The 20,970-nt window shown below is 45.7% G+C and overlaps 2 protein-coding genes across 5 annotated transcripts in view; both read left to right on the forward strand.

The window, feature by feature from the left end:
• The window catches only part of GOLGA3 (golgin A3), a 46,664-nt gene extending 42,749 nt beyond the window's left edge, over positions 1-3,915 (forward strand). For all 4 annotated transcript variants that reach the window (XM_046639636.1, XM_046639635.1, XM_046639637.1 and 1 more), the window contains one exon: positions 357-3,915. In XM_046639636.1, the coding sequence (XP_046495592.1) occupies positions 357-576 (220 nt within the window). In that variant the 3' untranslated portion in view covers positions 577-3,915. The remainder of the gene's footprint in view (positions 1-356) is intronic.
• Positions 3,916-10,834: 6,919 nt separating this feature from the next.
• ANKLE2 (ankyrin repeat and LEM domain containing 2) overlaps positions 10,835-20,970 on the forward strand; it is a 30,777-nt gene continuing 20,641 nt past the window's right edge. The window contains exon 1 of the mRNA XM_046639789.1: positions 10,835-11,124. Within this exon, the coding sequence (XP_046495745.1) occupies positions 10,938-11,124 (187 nt within the window). The 5' untranslated portion in view covers positions 10,835-10,937. The remainder of the gene's footprint in view (positions 11,125-20,970) is intronic.

Consider the following 20,970-nt stretch of genomic DNA (forward strand, 5'->3'; position numbering starts at 1 on the left):
ATCTTTTTTGACCCTGTGAGTGGAAGCCATGTGTGACCCTTGACTCTGTCTTTCCCACATTTTCCCTGATCAGAAGCCTGTGTGTGCAGAGGCTTGCAGCCTGTTGGCCTCTGCACGGTACAGAGAAAAATGCCCAATAGTCCCTTAAGTTCTGTGACTACATCAGTGTTGCTGGTCCAAGTAGAGAAGTTCTGTTGCTCCCTGAAGGCACCACAGATGCATGAGCAAACTGCTGTCCAGTTCAAGCTTGTTAGGATTGGTGTCCGTGATGGCCACTGCGTCTTGGAGAAGCAGCGGTGTCTTTCCTGATTCTCCTCTGACTGGTGTTTCTTCCTTTGCCTCCCCTGTCTCCCCAGGCAGGAGATGGACAGCCTGCAGCGCCAGATGGAGGCTCATACCGTCACTGTGCATGAGTCGCTGTCCTCGTGGACTCAGGGGGACCCTGCTGCTGGCCCCGCTCTCCCCGAGGATCACGCCAACCCCAGGGGAGACACAGAGCGACACAGCCAGAGGGGGACCTCCAGAGAAGGGCTTGGAGCAGCGACTGCCGAGCATCCCCACCCCGAGTGTTTGTAACTACCCAGAGGAATATTCTCTTATCAATATTATTTATTTGACCATGTCCTCTATGTTTTTCTAAGAGGTGAAATTTAAGTTTTGTGTTTGCCTTTACAAGGAGTAAAATAACAGAACAAGAGGCAAAGATTAGAGAAATCGTCATTTCCAGATCACAACTAGCTTTTCCCACAAAATGACCAAATCTTAAAAACTTAGTTCAGATCTCAGTGAGAAATTTTTGAATGTGTCTGAAGGGTTATTTGCAGAAGGAGAATCTTACAAGTGACAGTAGACGCTGCTCTCTGAGGGTAACGCCAACCAGCTCATCCCTGGTGGAAACACAGCCGGGTCTGGTTTCTCACATTCTTCTTTGGTTCAGTGAGAGCTTTACCTCCCTGCAGAAAGGAAACTTTATTTGCACCTTTGGTTTCTATTTTATTTTATTTTCAATAGCCATCCCACCATAGGATGTGTATATAAATACAGAAAATCATAATCTAATCTTTAAAAAGTATATGCTCGCATTATTTAAGAATGACTCGAATTGTCTTTTGATTGATTGCCTTTTGAAAATCTGCTGTCAGGAAATAATGTACATGTAGGATTTAGGGATATCAGTCAGAAATTATATTTTAAGAAATATAATTATCTTATTTACTCTGCCTTCTAAAACCAAATATTCTTAGAGAGGGTTTTTTGTTGTTTTTGTTTCACTTTATTTTTGAGGGCCTTTTCCTTGTCACAAGCGCACGATGCCCACCCATCTGACCCCTGGCCCCGCGCAGCCTCACTCACCTTTGCTGACCCCTGGGCATTCCTGGCAGCCACCAGGATGCCCACATGGACGCTGAGGTCACCACACACTGACCTGTGAGGTGTGGGGAGAGGCCACAGGAGAGGAGAGAACGGTGAGGAGGAAGAGGAGAGGGTGGAGCTCTCTGCAGGGCTCCAACCCAGGTGACAAGGCTCCTCCAGGCCTCGCACTCTGTACCCCACATGAAAATGTCCACCAGGGCTTGTGTGGTCATCAAGAGAAAAGCTGGACTCTGTGGTGACTTCAGATGGCTTAGAAGGTCCTTTAAACCCTTGTCTAGAGAGCAGTGAGGTTTCTAGAAGGGACAAGTCAGCAGTCTGGGGAAAGGTGACTGAGCTGTCCCCTGCTCTCCATAGTAGAATGCCTTATTTGAAATCAGGCACCCTAAGTATGTGAGATTTACTTGCATACGTTTTTCCACCTGAAATACTTAAACACTGCAGAAACTGACTCTGAGACTTGAGGTTTCTAAGTTTGTCCTCCTATTTTGCTAAGAAAATCTAAAATAGTATTTATTATTATAAGTTAGAGAAGAGAGAGAATGGGTCCACATGGCCTCCTGTGCAGATCTGCTGGTCTGAAGATGAAGTTTTGAAGCGTGACTGATCAGGCCAGATATTCTCATGTTGATATATTACTTGTGTCTCTTTTGTGGAGAAAACAGTATGGTATTTTTAAGCTGTTTGTGTTTTCTTATAATATGCTGTTAGAGGGTTAATTGGTAAGGTTAAAGTAGCATTAACCTCAAAGATGTTTAGTGTTTAAAAAAAATTCCCTAGCAAGTTTTGGAACTTCTAAAATACATGTATCATTTGTACAGGGTTAATATTAGTACTTGAAAACTTCATTATAATTACATCCTACTTTTCATCTTACCTTGGAAATCGGTTTTGACAAAATTGTTTTTGTACCATTAGAAAAGAAAAATGGTAATTTATGTTCTTATTTACTTTGGCTGCGTTATCCTGGTTTAATTTTAAAACCAAGAAATAACACTTAGTCTCATCCTGTAGCTGCTTTCTCTCTCCTTGCTTCCAGAAGGTCTTCCAGTGAATGCCGTTCACTGTGTATATTTGTTCTTAGGAAGGGATAAGCTAATTTTGAATGTTTCCATCACGTGAAAGCCAATCTCTGTTCCTCACCCCTTTTTCCGTACTTTAGTTACCCTCCGTGTGCATGTGTGTGTGTGTGTGCATGTGTGTGCACGCTTTCAGCAGCCACACCTCCTCTGGCTTTCTGTCGTCATCCTGTACCCACTTTGTCAGTCCCCATCTTTCAGTTCCACAAGTGCCCAGCCTGTCTGTGGTCTGAGCTCTCTGGCTGTCCCCTGGCCCACTGTGCTCCTGGGGCTTTCACGTATGGCCCGCTGTTGCCCATCTGGGGCCTTGTGTTCAAGCTGACATCGCCTTTGGGCTTCCTTAACAAGTCACCTGAAAGAGGAAGCTGGATTTCTAAATTGCCTGCTTTTGATTTGTTGAGGGTTTTTTTTTTTTCCTATCTCCAAGGGATTTTACTGGCACTTCTACCTCTCAGAGCTAGATTCTTCAGTGAATAATGTTTGAAATATTCTTCTATTGGCAGAAGTGAGAATTAGGAATTTACTCATGGAAAACAGTCAAGTGTGGAGTATTTATAAAAACAGGCTGGCCACTGCATTTCATTGGTGTATATTATCCCTCTTGTACGATGAACACTGTGCATCATGTCTTCACTGCAGAGAATGTTGGCTCGGACGCTTTGTGGTATCGTTACTTGTTTTTCTCATGTTCCAAAAAAACCTTACTGCAGTGTGGTTATTGATTTTTCCACGGTACACGTCAGATAGATGCCACGGATCTTAAAGATTTATACACCTTTGTTCTACTATTTGGAAGGTCTAACAGGGAGTGTTTTTGATAGGATATGAAATGGCTCTTACTGGCCTGGGGTCCAGGTAACGGGACTGCGCCTGCCAGGAAGACAGCCTGCGGTACTCTGTATTAGGAAGATTCTCATTCACCTCTTTCTCAGTTTAAAGACTTTTTGGTATAGGGATATCACAAAAGCCATCAGCCTGCAAAGTCACCATGACATATATTCCTACTTCCGTGAGTATTTTTTTAAACAAAAATTCAGTGTCGTGTGTAAAGATTTCTAGTAGTGAAAGGGACCAGTGTATCTGAAAGAGAAATGTCCTTGAGCCTTCCTCAAGGATCCCTTTGACATGAATAATGCTGCGATGTGTGAGACATTCTGAGCCTTATTCAAGCAAGTTGATTGAATCCACATTTCAGGCAAATCTCATTGTATGGTGGTCTCAGGTTATAAGAGGATCCTTGAGGGTAATGTTTTAGAGGGTCTAGAAAACTCGGTGGTTTTAAGTTATTCATTTCTATTAAAAATTTCCTCATAAAAGGGAGTCCTCAGGTTGGGGCTGTTCAAGGGAAAGGTGTCGCCATGCAAAACAAATTGTAACTTTAAAAAGCATGTTGATTTTTTATAAATTTAAGCGTGCTTGGGAATTCCTTAAATTTTGTGCAATAAACTATTTTTTGTTAAAGATTTTCATATTTCATTGGGGGCTTCATTTTAATATTTATATTGTCATATTTTGGAGCAACTTTTATCTCATGTTGTTACAAACTCTGTTCAAATACATGTCTTAAAAGAGAATTTTACTGTTCTGCCAAAGTTTTAGACAGGCTGTGAAAATCTAACTTGTTGTGGTTGCTTTGGACCACAGCAGAACAGTAGCATCTCTCCCTGTCTCTTCCCTGTTAGTCACACTTCACTTGTTACCATATGCAAGTAAGTATAAAGGAGGGAAGTGTGTATGGGAACCACAGGGGACGTCCCTCTGAGCAAACTGAGAAAAGGCTGGCAGCTGCTCCTGAGGCTGTAGACGTGCACCCACGTGCTCCCTGTCCTTGGCACCGCCATCTAGCCACAGGCCTCTACTCATCGTCATTCGTTGACGGCAAATGGACCATGACTCTAAGTGTCTATTTTGTGGCTCCCCAGTTTCACCTGACTTTTTCATCCAGACTTTGTTTTTGATCAATAAAAGTAAGCAGGTGTAGAGAGCCTTCAGTTAAATGTTATTACTACACAGCATGGGAAAAAAAATATACAGAAGAAGCAAAGTGAGCCAGTGATCACAGATTTGATTTTGTGGTGGAATTTACGCATTTTTTTCCCATGACTCCACTGTATTAGCTTCTGTAACCAAGGGTCAGATCTGAATGACGATTCCCTGACCACCTCCTTTTGTGACCTTAACTTCCTGAAATACTGAGGATGCAATGATTTTTTTCCCTAGAGTAATCATGAAGTGAACAGTTATATGTATCTGAACCTTTTCCTTTTACCTATAAAGTTGCTAAACATTTGCAGGCACTGAACTAACTAGTTAATGGGTTATTTTTTAAGCTGTATCTCCTTCATCAAATAGATATTCTGGGCTACATCCTCATAGTGTTGTACAGTGGGTGTTACAAAAGTAGTGTGGGCGCAGCTTTACAGGCGCAGCTGCTCCCTGGCTCAGAGGGGTGGCAAGTCCTGGCAGAAAGGTGTGTTGAGTGTAGGACCAGGGACTTACCTCTGATGGGAGGCTCGGTGTTTAAAAATCACCAGGTCACTCAGAAATCTCGTACCTCGTACACATTATGTCGGGAGTATGACTAGGGTTATTTATGGCACTGCCATCCAGTGTAATGGATAAACATGATAGCTATTGGAAGAGTGTCCGAGCCTTACCTAGACAAGAAGGAATTCTCAGCCATCAGTAACTTGTAAAACCAGAGCAGCATTTATTGGAATTCTGCTTTCCTTGATGCATGTTTTCACTTGACAATGAATGTTGCAGATTCTGGTAAAAAGTATAGTTTGCGAACACCTTTTTCCTGGGAACAAGGGAAGATATTAACCTGTGTTGAAGATCCCTTTGTGTGCCTCTTTCGTGTGGGACAGAATTCCTGTGACAGGTCTTTCTCATGTCCAGGCTCCTCTCTGGGCTGGAGGTAGCACCTCAAGCAGGGCAGCGATGTCCCTCCAGAACAGCGTGCTTCTGGGCCAGGCTGAAGTGTGTGGCTCATGGCAGCACCTGGAGGAGGGAGGGCAGTGGCTTCAGGAAGCACCTAGAGGTCCTCATCTACTCAGCTCTCCTCCACTTCTCTGAGAATCGCTGGAAGAAATGATTTGTCGGCCTTTTACACATAATCTGGGTCAGAACTCCACAGAGGGATAGTACTCTGCTTATAAAGGGTTTCACAGGACACTTCAATTTGTATGTGAGCTTTAAATGAGTTTTAAATGTGCATTTCTAAATACTTGATGGACATTTCAAAGTGATATTCCCAGTACTTAAGTCTCTCTGTGGAAAGCTGTTATGTTACTCTGGTGTCCTAACCCTCAAGGTTCGCCATCCTCGATGTTCTTCCTGTCACTGGCCCAGCCCAGCCCACGCCCACAGCTCCTTCTGTGTCTCTGCTTTGTGCCCCTTCTTCCTTTGCACTGGCTTAGAAGCCGGCTTAGTTATGGAGCCAGCCGGTAACAGTCTCCCGGCCTTCAGAATCCTCTTCCTCCCACTCCTGTCTGAAGCACATGTTTGCTCATTCATTCTAATGATCCACTGATCCCACAGGATCAAGTTCAGGGCACACAGCTTGGCTTTCAAATGCTCTATAATCTGGCCCAAACCAACCTCTCTAGCTTTTCTTCTTAGTTCATTCAACTGTTACTGAGTTCTGCAGTAATCACTAGTGCTCTCCATCAAATAGTCTTCCTCCTCTGCCTTCTGGGGAGATTGCAGATGGACACTTGGGTAGGAAGCTTGGCTGGCTTGAGCCAATGAGATGGCATATGGGGTGTGTCCCTTCTGGGCCAGAGCATTGACTGGCTGCTGCAAAACCCTCTGCCATATGCACAGCATCACTAGAGTGGTACCTGTCAGCGAGAGCACCCAGCAGCGGCTGACCCGCAATGGCAGGAAGTAAGAGCAAGAAATAATCTTGTTCTCCACACCTCTTCAGACTTGGAGGTTATTTGTTATTGCAACATGACATACTCTCTCCTGACCAGCGCCAGCACCTGCTGCATGCCGGCAGGGCCCCATGCCTTGCCTGGACATTTTCGCTTACTTCCCATGCTGTATCTCACTAGGCAGATGTCTGAGTGCTTGTGGATGTCAAGCACTATACCCAGAGCTATTTAAAAACCAGCTCTGCTTGGGGAAGAAACCTGATCTGTAGCATTTGATGGTTCAGAGCTGTGAACACACCCATACCAGGGCAGATCTGACGCTCTCAGCACGTCAGTGGACCTGGGAAGGGCTGTGGACTATTGCAGAGGTGGGACTGCCGCACACTGCTGTTCCCTAGAGATGCGACAGTGAGCAGAAAACAGGCCTAGCTGAACTGCTCTCTCCTTTATAAGTCCTTCCCTGGTTGTTCCCAACTCAACATGACCCTTCCCTGTGTGCATTTACATATACGGAATTAAGTCTATAGCATTTTGCATCACCTTTCTTTTTATTATAATAATTTCTGGAGAGTCCCTATTTCTCCTACTAGATTATAGGGCACTTGGGGCTCTTACCCCCTCAGCACGTGGATTTCATGGAACAGATGAGCCTCACTTAGCCTACTTAAGTGACTTTAGAGACGTACACAAATACCAGTTGGAGGATTTCCTTCCTTGCTAATTTGGTGTAGAAATGGTGGCTACATATAGTCAACCAAAACAGAACACTGCTAGCAGAGCAGATTTATGAATTAGGAGTAAATATCTACCCTTACTGAAGCCCTTTTAAAATTCTGCAAGAACCTGATGCTTTTGTGTAGAATAACCCCTTCGCTAATCTGCAAATGAAATTTCCAGGCTCCCCTCCCAGCGAGGCTTCCTCAGTGGCTGCATCTTCATCTCTTGGCTCTAGTGCCCTCCTCTGAGGGTCCCAGGGGCTTCCTGCTATGGCTGTCCCTTATCACTCCCAGGACTACATTCCCCTCTTAAATCACCTGGTTGCTCTCCTGACTAGAGTCCCACCTCGTGTAACATCATATGCGGCTGTTCCACACGCTTTTCCTTCTCTCACTGAAAGGATATTCAAGACCCATGTGAAAACTGGACCTCCCCACTCAATCATGGGGAGGGGGCTGACTCGGTCCCTGGCCCTCTTGTGATCTGGTGTCATAAATGGAGTTAGGGATTAGGGTTGGAGTTAGACAAACCACAGTTAGGAATTAGACCAAACCTGCCCTCCTCAGAAAAGACCATCAGTTCTTTTAAGCCTAATTTCTGTTCATTTGCTGGAAACCCATTTCTACCTTGCAGAGGTTTATGTCTCAAATTCTGTCATTTCTACCTGAAGGTAAATAGTGGCCAATAATAGAGTTGGCTTCTTAACAGTGAAATTGTTTTCCTTCCCCCCCCCCCCCCCTTGATTATTCTGGTCTTGTTTAATCGAGTGTAGACAGCATTAGATAGTGGTAAGGAGGATCCAGCCATAATAGGATCCCTATTGTTAGCTGGATTCCACAGAAAATCCTGCTATTAAGATACTGATTAGGCTAGCGAAGCTGCTCTAAGAGACCCCAAACTTAAGTGGCTTAAATGAGAGAAGCTTCTCTTTCAAGTTATAGCCCAAGCATAAAAACAGACCAATCAGGGCAGCTTCATGGTGCTGAGGACAAAAATGGTTTCTCTCTCTGCGTAATCTACAGCTTCCATCTGTGGCCTGGGACGGCTGCTCCAGGTCCCACCTTCTTGTCTGTATTTCCCAAATGGAAAGGATAGAGTACACGGAAGGCACGTTGCGGGCCCTCATTCAAGGGTGCAATTTACTAGCTGTATACACCACTGTCCACTGCCTTCACGTAATCATGGGGCCGCTGGATGTGGCTTTTAGCTAGACAGCAGTGTGTCCAGCTACAGCTGGGAATTTCTGTTATTAAAGAATGGAGAATGGATGCTGCTGGCAACAGCCTTTACCACAATTCACAATCTCCCAAATCAGTCCTCTCCTCTCTGAACTACCAGGGTTTATGACTATATAACAAAATCCCTTAAGATGGGGGAGGACCCTCCTACCCCTTAAAGGCATGTATGTATATAACTTTTTGTTTTTTAAACTATGAAAGTAGTAATAACAGCTAACATTTATTAAGCCCTTACTGTTTGGTGGCTCTGTAGCAAAGATTTGGCATATATTAATCCTCACTTCTGAGACAGGTGCGATTAATATCCCCAATTTTACCACTGAGAAAACTGAAGTACAGGGAAATTAATTCACCCAAGTTACCTAGCAGGTAGGAGGCAGACAGGATATGGACCCAAAGCCTGGTGCTCTCATCACTACACAATGGCACATATTCATAAAAAGGTCAAAACTAAGGAGCGGCTGGAGACAGAGATCTGTTGTCAGGGTACTTAGTAATTAAAAACAAACAGTAAGATTTCATTCTAATAAGGCGCTCTTTCTTCCTTTTTAAATGTAGACAAAACTTACATCAAAAAAGGCATAGATTTTACATGTAGTTTGATGAAGTTTGACAAATGTCACCCAGTGTGCACCTGTGTTACTATCAACTCAAGATGTAGAGCGTCTCCTTCACACTACAAGTCCCCTCGTGCCCTCCCCAGTTAACCACCCCACTGGGAAGTACCACTGTTCTGATTTCTATCACCATAAGCTGTGCCTGTTCTTGAGACTCTTACAAACGGAATCTTTTTTTTTTTAAAGATTTTATTTTTCCCTTTTCTCTCCAAATCCCTCCAGTACATAGTTGTGTATTTTCAGTGGTGTGTCCTTCTAGCTGTGGCATGTGGGACGCGTCCTCAGCATGGCCTGGAGTGGTGCGTGTCCGCGCCCAGGATTCGAACCGGTGAAACCCTGGGCCTCCGAAGCAGAGCGTTCGAACTTAACCACTCGGCCACCAGGCAGGCACCCAAACGGAATCTTATAGTACGCACTTGTGTGTGAGGGTTGTTTAGCTTAGGATGCTTTTCAGATTCACCCGTGTAGTTGCTGAACAGTATGCCACCATAGCACCATCATATGACGATTCCACATTTGTTTATCTGCTCATCGGGGTTCATCCAAACACCTGGGTGTCCTCATTTGGGGCTATTACAAATAAGGCTATGAACACTCTGTGGACTTCCATTTTCATACCCAGGGCTGCACTGCCGAGGCAGAGGCAGGCGCACGTTTACTTTTATAAGACACTGCCTCACTCTTGGCCAAAGTGGTTAACTCATTTTACACTCTTACCAATAGCGTACGAGAGTTCCCAAGCTGCTCCACATCCTCACCAAAATTCGACATTGTCAGTCTTCTAATTTAGCGGGTCTGGCGAGTGTAAAGCGGTTATTTCATTGTGGGTTTAGTTTGCATTTCACTCATCCTCAAATTCACTCTCTTCTGTTGTGCTCAATCGTCTGTTAATCGACCATCCAATGGATTTTTCTTTTTACCAAGGATGTCACTTATATTTCTTCAGATATTTTTTTTTCCATTTTAAAAGTTATAAAGTAAGCACCGTAAAACTCACCCTTTTTATTGTACATAGCTCAGAGTCATGACAAGCATGCGCAGTTGTGTGAGCAGAATGGTCCCATCGGTCCCCAAATTCCCCGGCCCTTCACAGTCCACCCGCCGCCCGCGCGGCCACGGCGCTGAGATCAGGGGAGCGGGGTCCCCCGCACGGAGCGGAGGAGCCCTCGGCACGGCGCTGTCCCCCGTCCCGCCGGGAAGCCCTCCGCGCCCCGCGGCCAGGGCAGTGAGAAAGCCAGTCAGCCCAGACTCAGAGAACGCGAGCCGGCCTGCCAGAGGGCCGGGCACCGGCGGCCCCGCAGTCGACAGGCTGCGTCCCGCCCCCGCCCCCGCCCCCGCCGCGGCAGCGCGGCCGCCGCCCCTCCCTCCGAGAAACCCCGCCCCGGAGTCGCCCCGTCGGAAGCCGCGCCGCTCGGAAGCGCGGCGGGAGGAGCAGACGCGCGGCTCGCAGCTGTAGCGGCCGCTCTGCCGCGCACCCGGCAGGGCAGGGCAGGGCAGGGCGGGCCGGGTCGGGCCGCCGGCCGAAGCCCGTGTGCGGAGCCCCTGACCCGCGCAAACCCGCCCGCCAGCGCGGCGCCTCGCGGCCCTGCGGCCCAGCTGCCCGCCGCCCACGGGGCACGTCGGCGTCGCCAGGGGCCCCGCCCTCGCCTGGGGGGCGGCGGGCACACGCGGGCAGGGGCCTCTGGGTCGGGGGCCGCGGGGCCGGTTTGCGGCCCTGCCGTCCTCCCCGCCCCCGGGGCGGCCCAAGCGCGGCGAGCGACCCCAAGCCCGGGACCACTCGCCCCTCTGGACGCCGCGCCTCTCAGGAGCCCCCGCCCCGAGACCTCGCGCCCTCAGAACCCCGCGCCCCTCGCGCTGCCCGCGCCAGTGCCTGACGCTGCGCTCCGCGCCACCAGGAGCCGCAGCCGCGCCCCCTCGCCGGCCCCCGGAGCGGCGCCGTCAGGCAGTGGCGCGGGCAGCCCAGGACGCGGGGTCCTGAGGGGCGCGGGCCTCCTCGGCGGCAGCGGCGGCGGCCGGGCGGCGGCGGCGGCGGCGATGCTGTGGCCGCGGCTGGCGGCGGCCGAGTGGGCGGCGTTGGCCTGGGAGCTGCTGGGCGCCTCGGTGCTGCTGTTCGCGGTGCGCTGGCTGGTGCGGCGGCTGGAGAAGCGGCCACGGGGCCTGGGCCGGAGCGGGCCCCTCGACCCGCCACCCCGCGCGGCCGCGGCCCCGGCCCCCGACCGAGGTAAGGCCCGGCCGCCGGTGGACCCGCGCCCCATCCGGCTCCCTCCCGGGCTCCGCCTTCCTCTCCGCGACCCGCTTCTCTCGTCATCCCGGGCGCCCTTGCCCCTCCCCAGGCCGCCCTTCTCGCCATTCTGCGGCCCCTTTCCTCCCGGCCCGAGTCTGGCGATCCGGCGGAAGCCCGGGAGTACAACTCGGGAGTTGTAGACAGATGGACGGTGGGGGCTGTGAGGCTGGACGCCCGGTGCCGGGTCTGCGGGCGGTTTCGCTTGATTTTCCCTGACTCCCTGTTTGACTGAGAAGCCGCTCCGTTGTCCCGGGTCCGTGCTTGTCTCCTGCGAGGCGCTTGCCCCGCCGCGCGCGTCCGGCACCGTCCTCGTTCACGTTTCATTCACCCTGTCGCCCGAAAATACGGTTTCTTCCGGGGGGGATGAATCCGAGTTTCTCAAATACCAGGATAGTTAGGGAGATCTTCCGTAGCGGAAGGCAACATTGATGACGCCACCTTGGAATCTCGGGGCTCACGGGGTCCTTCGGGGCACTTGCTTCCCCCGTCCTGGTTTACCGCTGAGGCGGCGGCCCCGGGGAGGTCTGCGCGAGGCCACGGGCGGGAGGCGGAGGCCGGCCGGCCCGTGGGCTGCCGCTTGCTGTGCTGGCTCCCGTGCCCTCCGGAGTGTTGTGAGCGGCCCCGTGAGGACCCGGCGCGCCGAGGCGTCGTTGCGCTGCCAGCGCTGTGCCGGGAAGCCCGCGCCGCACACGGAGACTCAGAGCACCCAGACACTCCAGCTAAGGGTGGCTGTGGCCACTAGGTGTGGGGCAAGAGATGACAGTGGGGAATGTCGTTTTCATAAAAATTCGTCTTTAATTTCTAGCTTTTCGTTTTTGAATCGTTTTAGACTTATAAAAAATTATAGAAATAGTACAAAGCAAATAAACATGTAAAAAGATGTTCCATGTGACAAGCCAGTACCGAAATACAAATTAAACCTACAGTGAGCTGTCACTACACACCTGTGAGAATGGCTGAAATTAAAAGTACCAGTATTGCCAAATGCTGAGGAGTCGGTCTTCTCTTTACTACTGGGGAAACCGCTAAAGGTTCAGTCACTCTGAAATCAGTCTGGCAGTTTTTCAAAAAGTTAAACCCACACTGCACTCCTGGGCACTTATCCTTGAGAAATGAAAACCTATTTTCACACAAAAGCCTGTGTATGAGCATTTAGAACCTTATTTGTAACTGCCAAAAACTGGAAGCAGCCCAGATACCTCTTCAGGGGTGAATGGTTTAACAGACTGGCACGTTCACACCCTGGGAAGCTACTCAGCAGTGACACAGAAGGAACTTCGATCCGCTCAACAGCCTGGATGGATCTCAGCGATATTATGCTGAGTGAAACAAGCCAATCTCAAGAAGTCTGTATGATTCCATTTACATCACATTCTTGAAATGAAAAAAGTTACGGTAATAGAAGACAAATCAGGGGTTGCCAGGGCTTGAGGTCAGTGGAGGAGGTCGAATGTGATTATAAAGGGGCAGCAGCAGGGAGATCTTTGTGGTGACGGAACAGTTCGGTAATTGACTGTGAGTCTGTATGTGTGATAAACAGTTGTGGAGTTATAGACAAGGACACTCAAGAAGAGTGACTGCAGAAACTGGTGAGGGGTGTGGTCTCCTTCATTGTGCTGTGCCAGTGTCAGTTTTCTGGTTTGGGTAACGCACTGCAGTGTGTAAGAGGTTGCATTGGGGGAAGCTGGATAATGGGTCCACAGGAATAGTACTGAGGTCTCAGTACTAATTTTCAACGTCTTGTGTTTATAATTGTTCAAATAAAGAGTTAAAGATGGGCCAGCCCCAGTGGCCTAGTGGTTAAGTTCGTCATGCTCTGGTTCGGTGGCTGGAGTTCAGTTCCCAGGCATGGACTTAAACCATTTGTCTGTCAGTGGCCATGCTGTGGCATTGGCTCACATACAAAAAACAGAGGAAGATTGGCAGCCGATGTTAGCTCAGGGCCAATCTTCCTCGGGGGAGAAAGGAAAAAGTTAAAGAAATCCTGTATACCATTTGCTTACATTCCCCAACATTAGTATCTTAACATAATCAAACTACGAGGAGGAAAACCAGCAAGTATTATCCAGTCTGCAGACTTAACTCAATTGCGTGTATCTTTATCTTTATGTCTCTATTCAATCAGTCAATTGAGGTCCTGCAAATACTTCCATTTCTAATCCAGGGGTTGGCAAACTATGGCCTGCTAGGTCATATCTGGCCCCCACCTAACTTTTTGTTTGTTTGTTTTATTGAGTTATTGATAGGTTACAATCTTGTGAAATTTCAGTTGTACATTAATGTTTGTCAGTCATGTTGTAGGTGCACCACTTCACCCTTTGTGCCCACCCCCCACCCCACCTTTCCCCTGCTATCCACTAAACTGTTCTTGGTCCATAATTTTAAATTCCTCATATGAGTGGAGTCATACACAGATTATCCTTCTCTCGCTGGCTTATTTCACTTAACATAATTCTCTCAAGGTCCATCCATGTTATTGCAAATGGAATGATTTTGTTCTGTTTTGCAGCTGAGTAGTATTCCACTGTATTATGTACCCCATCTTTATCCATTCGTCTGTCGACGGGCACTTAGGTTGCTTCCACGTCTTGGCTATTGTAAACAGTGCTGCAATGAACATTGGGGTACATAGGACTTTGGGGATTGCTGACTTCAAGCTCTTTGGATAAATACCCAGTAGTGGGATGGCTGGATCGTATGGTAGTTCTATTTTTAATTTTTTGAGGAATCTCCATACTGTTTTCCATAGTGGCTGCACCAGTTTGCATTCCCACCAGCAGTGTATGAGGGTTCCTTTTTCTCCGCAACCTCTACAACATTTGTTGCTATTAGTTTTAGATATTTTTGTCATTCTAACGGGTATAAGGTGATATCTTAGTGTAGTTTTGATTTGCATTTCCCTGATGATCAGCGATGATGAGCATCTTTTCATGTGCCTATTGGCCATCAGTATATCTTCTTTGGAGAAATGTCCGTTTATGTCTCCAGCCCATTTTTTGATTGGGTTGTTTGATGTTTTGTGGTTGAGTTGCGAGAGTTCTTTATATATTATGGATATTAAGCCTTTGTCAGATATATGACTTGCAAATATTTTTTCCCAGTTAGTGGGTTGATTTTTTGTTTCAATCCTGTTTTCATTTGCCTTGAAGAAGCTCTTTAATCTGATGAAGTCCCATTTGTTTATTCTTTCTATTGTTTCCCTTCTCTGAGAAGGCATGGTGTCCGAAAAGATCCTTTTAATACTGATGTCAAAGAGTGTACTGCCTACGTTTTCTTCCAGAAGCCTTATGGTTTCAGGTCTCACCTTTAGGTCTTTGATCCATTTTGAGTTTATTTTGGTGAATGGTGAAAAAGAATGGTCAATTTTCATTCTTTTACATGTGGCTTTCCAGTTTTCCCAGCACCATTTGTTGAAAAGACTTTCTTTTCTCCATTGTATGCCCTCAGCTCCTTTGTCAAAGATAAGCTGTCCATAGATGTGTGGTTTTATTTCTGGGCTTTCAATTCTGTTCCATTGATCTGTGCACGTGTTTCTGTACCAGTACCATGCTGTTTTGATTACTGTAGCTTTGTAGTATGTTTTGAAGTCAGGGATTGTGATGCCTCCCGTTTTGTTCTTTTTTCTCAGGATTGCTTTAGCAGTTCGGGGTCTTTTGTTGCCCCATATGAATTTTAGGATTCTTTGTTCTAATTCTGTAAAGAATGTCATTGGGATTCTGATTGGGATGGCATTGAATCTGTAGATTGCTTTAGGTAGAACGGACATTTTAACTATGTTTATTCTTCCAATCCATGTACATGGAATGTCTTTCCATCTCCTTATGTCGTCATCCAATTCTCTCAGAAAGGCCTTGTAATTTTCATTATATAGGTCCTTCACTTCCTTAGTTAAATTTACCCCAAGGTATTTTATTCTTTTTGTTGCGATTGTGAATGGTATTGTATTCTTGAGTTCTTTTTCTGTTGGTTCATTACTGGAGTATAGAAATGCTACTGATTTATGCAAATTGATTTTATACCCTGCAACTTTGCTGTAGTTGTTGATTACTTCTAACAGTTTTCCAATGGATTCTTTGGGGTTTTCTATATATAAGATCATGTCGTCTGCAAACAGCAAGAGTTTCACTTCTTCCCTCCCTATTTGGATTCCTTTTATTCCTTTTTCTTGCCTGATTGCTCTGGCCAGGACCTCCAGTACTATGTTAAATAAGAGTGGTGATAGAGGGCATCCTTGTCTCGTTCCTGTTTTCAGGGGGATGGGGTTCAGTTTTTGCCCATTGAGTATGATGTTGGCTATGGGTTTGTCGTATATGGCCTTTATTATGTTGAGGTAGTTTCCTTCTATGCCCATTTTGTTCAGAGTTTTTATCATAAATGGCTGTTGGATCTTGTCAAATGCCTTCTCTGCATCTATTGAGATGATCGTGTGGTTTTTATTCCTCAGTTTGTTGATGTGGTGTATCACGTTGATTGATTTGCGGGTGTTGAAGCATCCCTGTGTCCCTGGTATGAATCCCACCTGATCCTGATGGATGATTCTTTTGATGAATTGCTGAATTCTGGTTGCCAAAATTTTGTTGAGAATTTTTGCATCTATGTTCATCAGTGATATTGACCTGTAGTTCTCTTTTTTCGTGGTGTCCTTGTCAGGTTTTGGTATCCGCGTTATGTTGGCCTCATAGAATGTGTTAGGAAGTGTTCCATCTTCCCTAATTTTTTGGAATAGCTTGAAAAGGATAGGTATTAAATCCTCTCTGAAAGTTTGGTAGAATTCCCCAGGAAAGCCATCTGGTCCTGGGGTTCTATTCTTTGGGATGTTTTTGATTGCTGTTTCAATCTCTTTCCTTGTGATTGGTCTGCTCAAATTGTCTGCCTCTTCTTGAGTGAGCTTTGGGAGATTGTAGGAGTCCAAGAATTTATCCATTTCCTCTAGGTTATCCATTCTGTTGGCATATAGTTTTTTGTAGTATTCTCTTATAATCTGTTGTATTTCTGCAGAGTCTGTTGTTATTTCTCCTCGCTCATTTCTGATTTTGTTTATTTGAGCTTTCTCCTTTTTTTTCTTTCTAAGTCTGGCTAGTGGTTTGTCAATTTTATTTATCTTCTCAAAAAACCAGCTCTTTGTCTCATTGATCCTTTCTACTGCCTTTTTTGTTTCAATAGTATTTATTTCTGCTCTGATTTTTATTATTTCTCTCCTTCTGCTGACTTTGGGCTTCATTTGTTCTTTTTTCTCTAGTTCAGTTAGGTGTGCTTTAAGGTTGCTTATTTGGGATTTTTCTTGTTTGTTAAGATGTACCTGTATTGCGATGAATTTTCCTCTTAATACAGCTTTTGCTGTATCCCATATGAGTTGGTATGGCATGCTATCATTTTCATTTGTTTCCAGGTATTTTTTTTATTTCTTCTTTAATTTCTTCAATGATCCATTGCTTGTTCAGTAGTGTGTTGTTTAGTCTCCACATCTTTGTGCCTTTCTCAGCTTTTTTCTTGTAGTTAATTTCTAGCCTTATAGCACTATGATCTCAGAAGATGCTTGTTATTATTTCAATTTTTTTTAATTTGTAGAGGCTTGCCTTGTTTCCCAACATATGGTCTATCCTAGAGAATGTTCCATGTGCACTTGAGAAAAATGTGTATTCAGCTCTTTCAGGGTGGAGTGATCTATATATGTCTATTAAGTCCAATTGTTTTAGTTTTTCATTTAGCTCCACTATTTCCTTGTTGATTTTCTGTCTGGATGATCTGTCCATTGATGTGAATGGGGTGTTGAGGTCCCCCACTATTATTGTGTTGTTTTTAACATCTTCCTTTAGGTCTGTTAATAGTTGCTTTATGAATCTTGGTGCTCCTGTGTTGGGTGCATAGATATTTATAAGCGTTATTTCTTCTTGATGAAGTGTCCCTTTGATCATTATATATTGTCCCTCTGTATCTCTCTTTACCTGTCTTATTTTGAAATCCACTTGGTCTGATATGAGAATTGCAACACCTGCCTTTTTTTGTTTGCTATTAGCTTCAAGTACTGTCCTCCACCCCTTCACTCTGAGCCTGTGTTTGTCCTTGGGGCTGAGGTGTGTTTCCTGGAGGCAACAAATTGTTGGATCTTGTTCTTTAATCCATTTTGCCACTCTCTGTCTTTTTATTGGAGAGTTCAATCCATTCACATTGAGAGTGATTATTGATGCATGTGGACTTAGTGCTGTCAATCTGTCGCTCATTATCTTGTTTTCCTGTGTTTCTTTTCCTGTTTGCTTTAGACTACCCATTTAATACTGCAGTTTCTTATGCTGGGTTTCTTAGATTTTTCCTTATTTATGATTTGTGACTCTTTTCTGTACTTTATTTTAGTGTCTACCTTGAAGTTTGTATTTAGAATCTCGTGTATAATATAATCTATTCTCTGGTGGGCTCTTACTTACTTGACCAATACTGATTTAGACCCTTTGCTCTTCCCCTCCTAAATAATTATTTTCATTTCTTATTCCAACTCGTTTTATTAATTTGTAGTTAGAGTGATAAGATCGTCCTTGTTTGGTAGTTTCCTTACCTTTACCCTAATGCTATAGTTGAATATTTGCTATCCTGTTCTGGTTCTATCCATCGGTCTCCCTAGTCTGTGGATTGTGTCCCCTTTCTCCCTTTTTTCTTTTTTCAGGTATGAGAGCCTTCTTGAGGATTTCTTGTAATGGAGGGCTTTTAGTTACAAATTCCCTTAACTTTTGTTTGTCTGGAAAAGATTTAATTTCTCCCTCATATCTGAAGGAAATTCTTGCTGGATAGAGTATTCTTGGCTAAAGATTTTTATCCTTTAAAGCTTTGAATATATCACTCCATTCTCTCCTAGCTTGTAGGGTTTCTGTAGAGAAATCCGCTGACAGTCTGATAGGGGCTCCTTTATAGGTTATTCTCTTTTTTTTCCTTACTTCCCTGAGTATTCTCTCCTTATCTTTCCTATTTGCCAACTTTACTACTATGTGCCTTGCAGTAGGTCTTTTTACATTGACAAATCTAGGAGATCTAAAACCCTCCTCTACGCACATTTCTCCGTTGATCCCTAGATTTGGGAAGTTCTCTTCAATAATTTCGTTAAGCACACTTTCTGCTCCATTTTCCTTTTCCATATTCTCGGGAATTCCTATGATCCTTATGTTCTTACTCCTCATTGAATCCATTATCTCTCGGAGGTTTTCCTCATTTTTTTTATTCTTAGTTCTCTTTCTCCCTCTGTCTGGCACCATTCAGCCTATCTTTGATTATGCTAATTTTCTCCTCTATGTTGTCTACAGGGGCATTCAGGGAATCTGTATTCTGTTTTATCTGGTCCATTGTGTTTTTCATCTCAAGTAATTCTGTTTGATTCTTCTTTATGATTTCAGTCTCTTTTGTGAAGTAACCCCAAAACTCGGCTTGTTTCTCTTTCTTTCTACCTCATTGAGTTTTTTTATTATAGCTGCTCTGAATTCATTATCACTTAGTTTACCTAATTCCAAGTCCTCAGGACTTAATTCTGTGTTTTTATTGTTTTCCTTCTGGTCTGGGGCTTTTATAAATTGCTGGATGGTAGAGGAGCGGTTTTTTCGCATAGTGGTAGAATTCGGTTGCAGTTACAGCCTGTCGCCACTAGATGGGGGTCGAGAGCCGCGTGTTCTGAGCTCTCCGCCTTTGTTGGGGGCGGGGGGCGGCTGTTACTCACACGTGCCGGTCTGGGTTCAGATCAGTTCTGTTCTCTGGTCTCCCAAGGCCCTTGATTTATGGGGTCCCCGCGGACGGAAGCTTCCCGCCGTCAGCGGGTCTCCACTGAACCAGCGGCAGGAGTCCTGGATGATCCCCGGGTCGCGCGGCCCCTCCCCCGCTCCTTCCCGACCGGCGCCGCAGCGATCGCAGACTCTAGGGGAGGGAGCGATGTTCTCTCTACCGTTCCAGCGCCTCCCAGGGTGTAAGCAAGGTTTATGATCTCCGCCTTCTTGGTATTGTAGGTCTCTAACGAGCTGGCATTATGTTTATTCTCTGAAATTCAGTTCTTCCAATCTTTTGTTGTATTTTGGAGGGGAGAGAATCCAGGGTCAGCTCACCCCGCCATTTTGCTCTGCCCCCTCTCTCCCACCTAACTTTTTTTTATTTTAGGAAGATTAGCCCTGAGCTAACATCTGCTGCCTGTCCTCTTTTTTTTTGAAAGATTTTATTTTTCCTTTTTCTCCCAAAGCGCCCCAGTACCTAGTTGTGTATTTTTAGTTGTGGGTCCTTCTAATTGTGGCATGTGGGATGCCACCCCAGCATGGCTTGATGAGCGGTGCCATGTCTGTGCCCAGGATTCAAACTGGCAAAACCCTGGGCTGCTGAAGCAAAGCGTGTAAAGCCAGCCACTCGGCCATGGGGCTGGCCATTATCCTCCTCTTTTTGGTGAGGAAGATTGGCCCTGAGCTAACATCTGTGTCCATCTTCCTCTACTTTATATGTGGGATGCCACCACAGCATGTCTTGATAAGCAGTGCATAGGTCCATGCCCGGGATCTGAACCGTCGAATCCTGGACCCCTACAACGGAGCATGTGAACTTAACCACTAAGCCACCAGGCCAGGCGCCGGCCCTCACCTATTTTTGTAAATAAAGTCTTATTGGAACACAGTCACACTCTGTTGTCTGTAGGTGATCTTGAGCATTTGAGAGACCTTATGGCTCACAAAGCGTCAAGATTTACTCTCTGGCCCTTTACAGAAGAGTGCTGACCCTTACTCAAGCCTCCCCCTCCTCCTTATCTGTAACTCCCCTCTGTGTCAGTGAGGAACCTGGCTCTCATCAGCCACAATATATCCAATTATTTGCTGAGGACACATAAAATAGCTTCAGGGTCACTAACCTGTACCACTGTGGAACACACCTACCAGCCAGAGTGCTGTGGTTGTGTACCCTTCATTTGGTTGTCATCCTTGGAGTATATAGTCATACATTGCTGTTTTTCATAGTTTCGGGGTTGGTTCTCCTCAACGATGAGTTGAGCTCATTTGTTTTGGTTTGTATTCCATTTAGGAGTCTCTTCCTATCTTTTTGTTTATTTACTTATTTTTTGAGTAGTGTAGTATGTGAATCGCAAACATGTTTCTAAAAGTCAGAACATATAAAATTATATTCAGAAGTACTGCTGTCCCCTGCCCTGGGCTCTCTGTCTGTTCTTCCTATCCACTTCCCACCCACCCCCACAGGTAAGCAGTCTCCTTAGTTTCTCCTTTATCCTTTGTTTTTTGCACACGTGAGCCAATACTTGTATTAAGAATATTAGTCACAGAGTGTGTGTTTTGCTTTTATTAAAATTGACTTTCTAGCATATTGTGTATTCTGCAAGATTTAAACCTGTGTTCCTCGATAGCCTACCAGCTGTAGCTGATGTTTATGGATTTGCCAGACACGGTGGTCACGTGTTATTTTATCTAATTCTCATTACAGCCTAAGAAGTAGAGCAGTTATTATGTCCATTTTATAGATGAGGAAACTGAGGCTTAGAGTTTGCGTGACTTGCCCAAGGTCACACAGTTAGTGATACAATGTAATGTAATTGTCCTTTATAGGGTTTGCTTGGTTGCAAGAACCGAAATCCCCTTCAAACTAGCGCATGGTAGAAAGGTAGCTTTAGAGTAAAGACACAGGGGTGGTATGAAAAATAGAATATTGTCAGTGAGCTGGCCCTGTACCTGAGTGGTTATGTTCACAGGCTCTGCCTCAGTGGCCTAGGAGTTCGCCGGTTTGGATCCTGGGCACGGATCCTAGGTGCCGCTCATCAAGCCA

Source organism: Equus quagga, chromosome 15 (genome assembly GCF_021613505.1).
Source record: "Equus quagga isolate Etosha38 chromosome 15, UCLA_HA_Equagga_1.0, whole genome shotgun sequence".
NCBI lineage: Eukaryota > Metazoa > Chordata > Mammalia > Perissodactyla > Equidae > Equus > Equus quagga.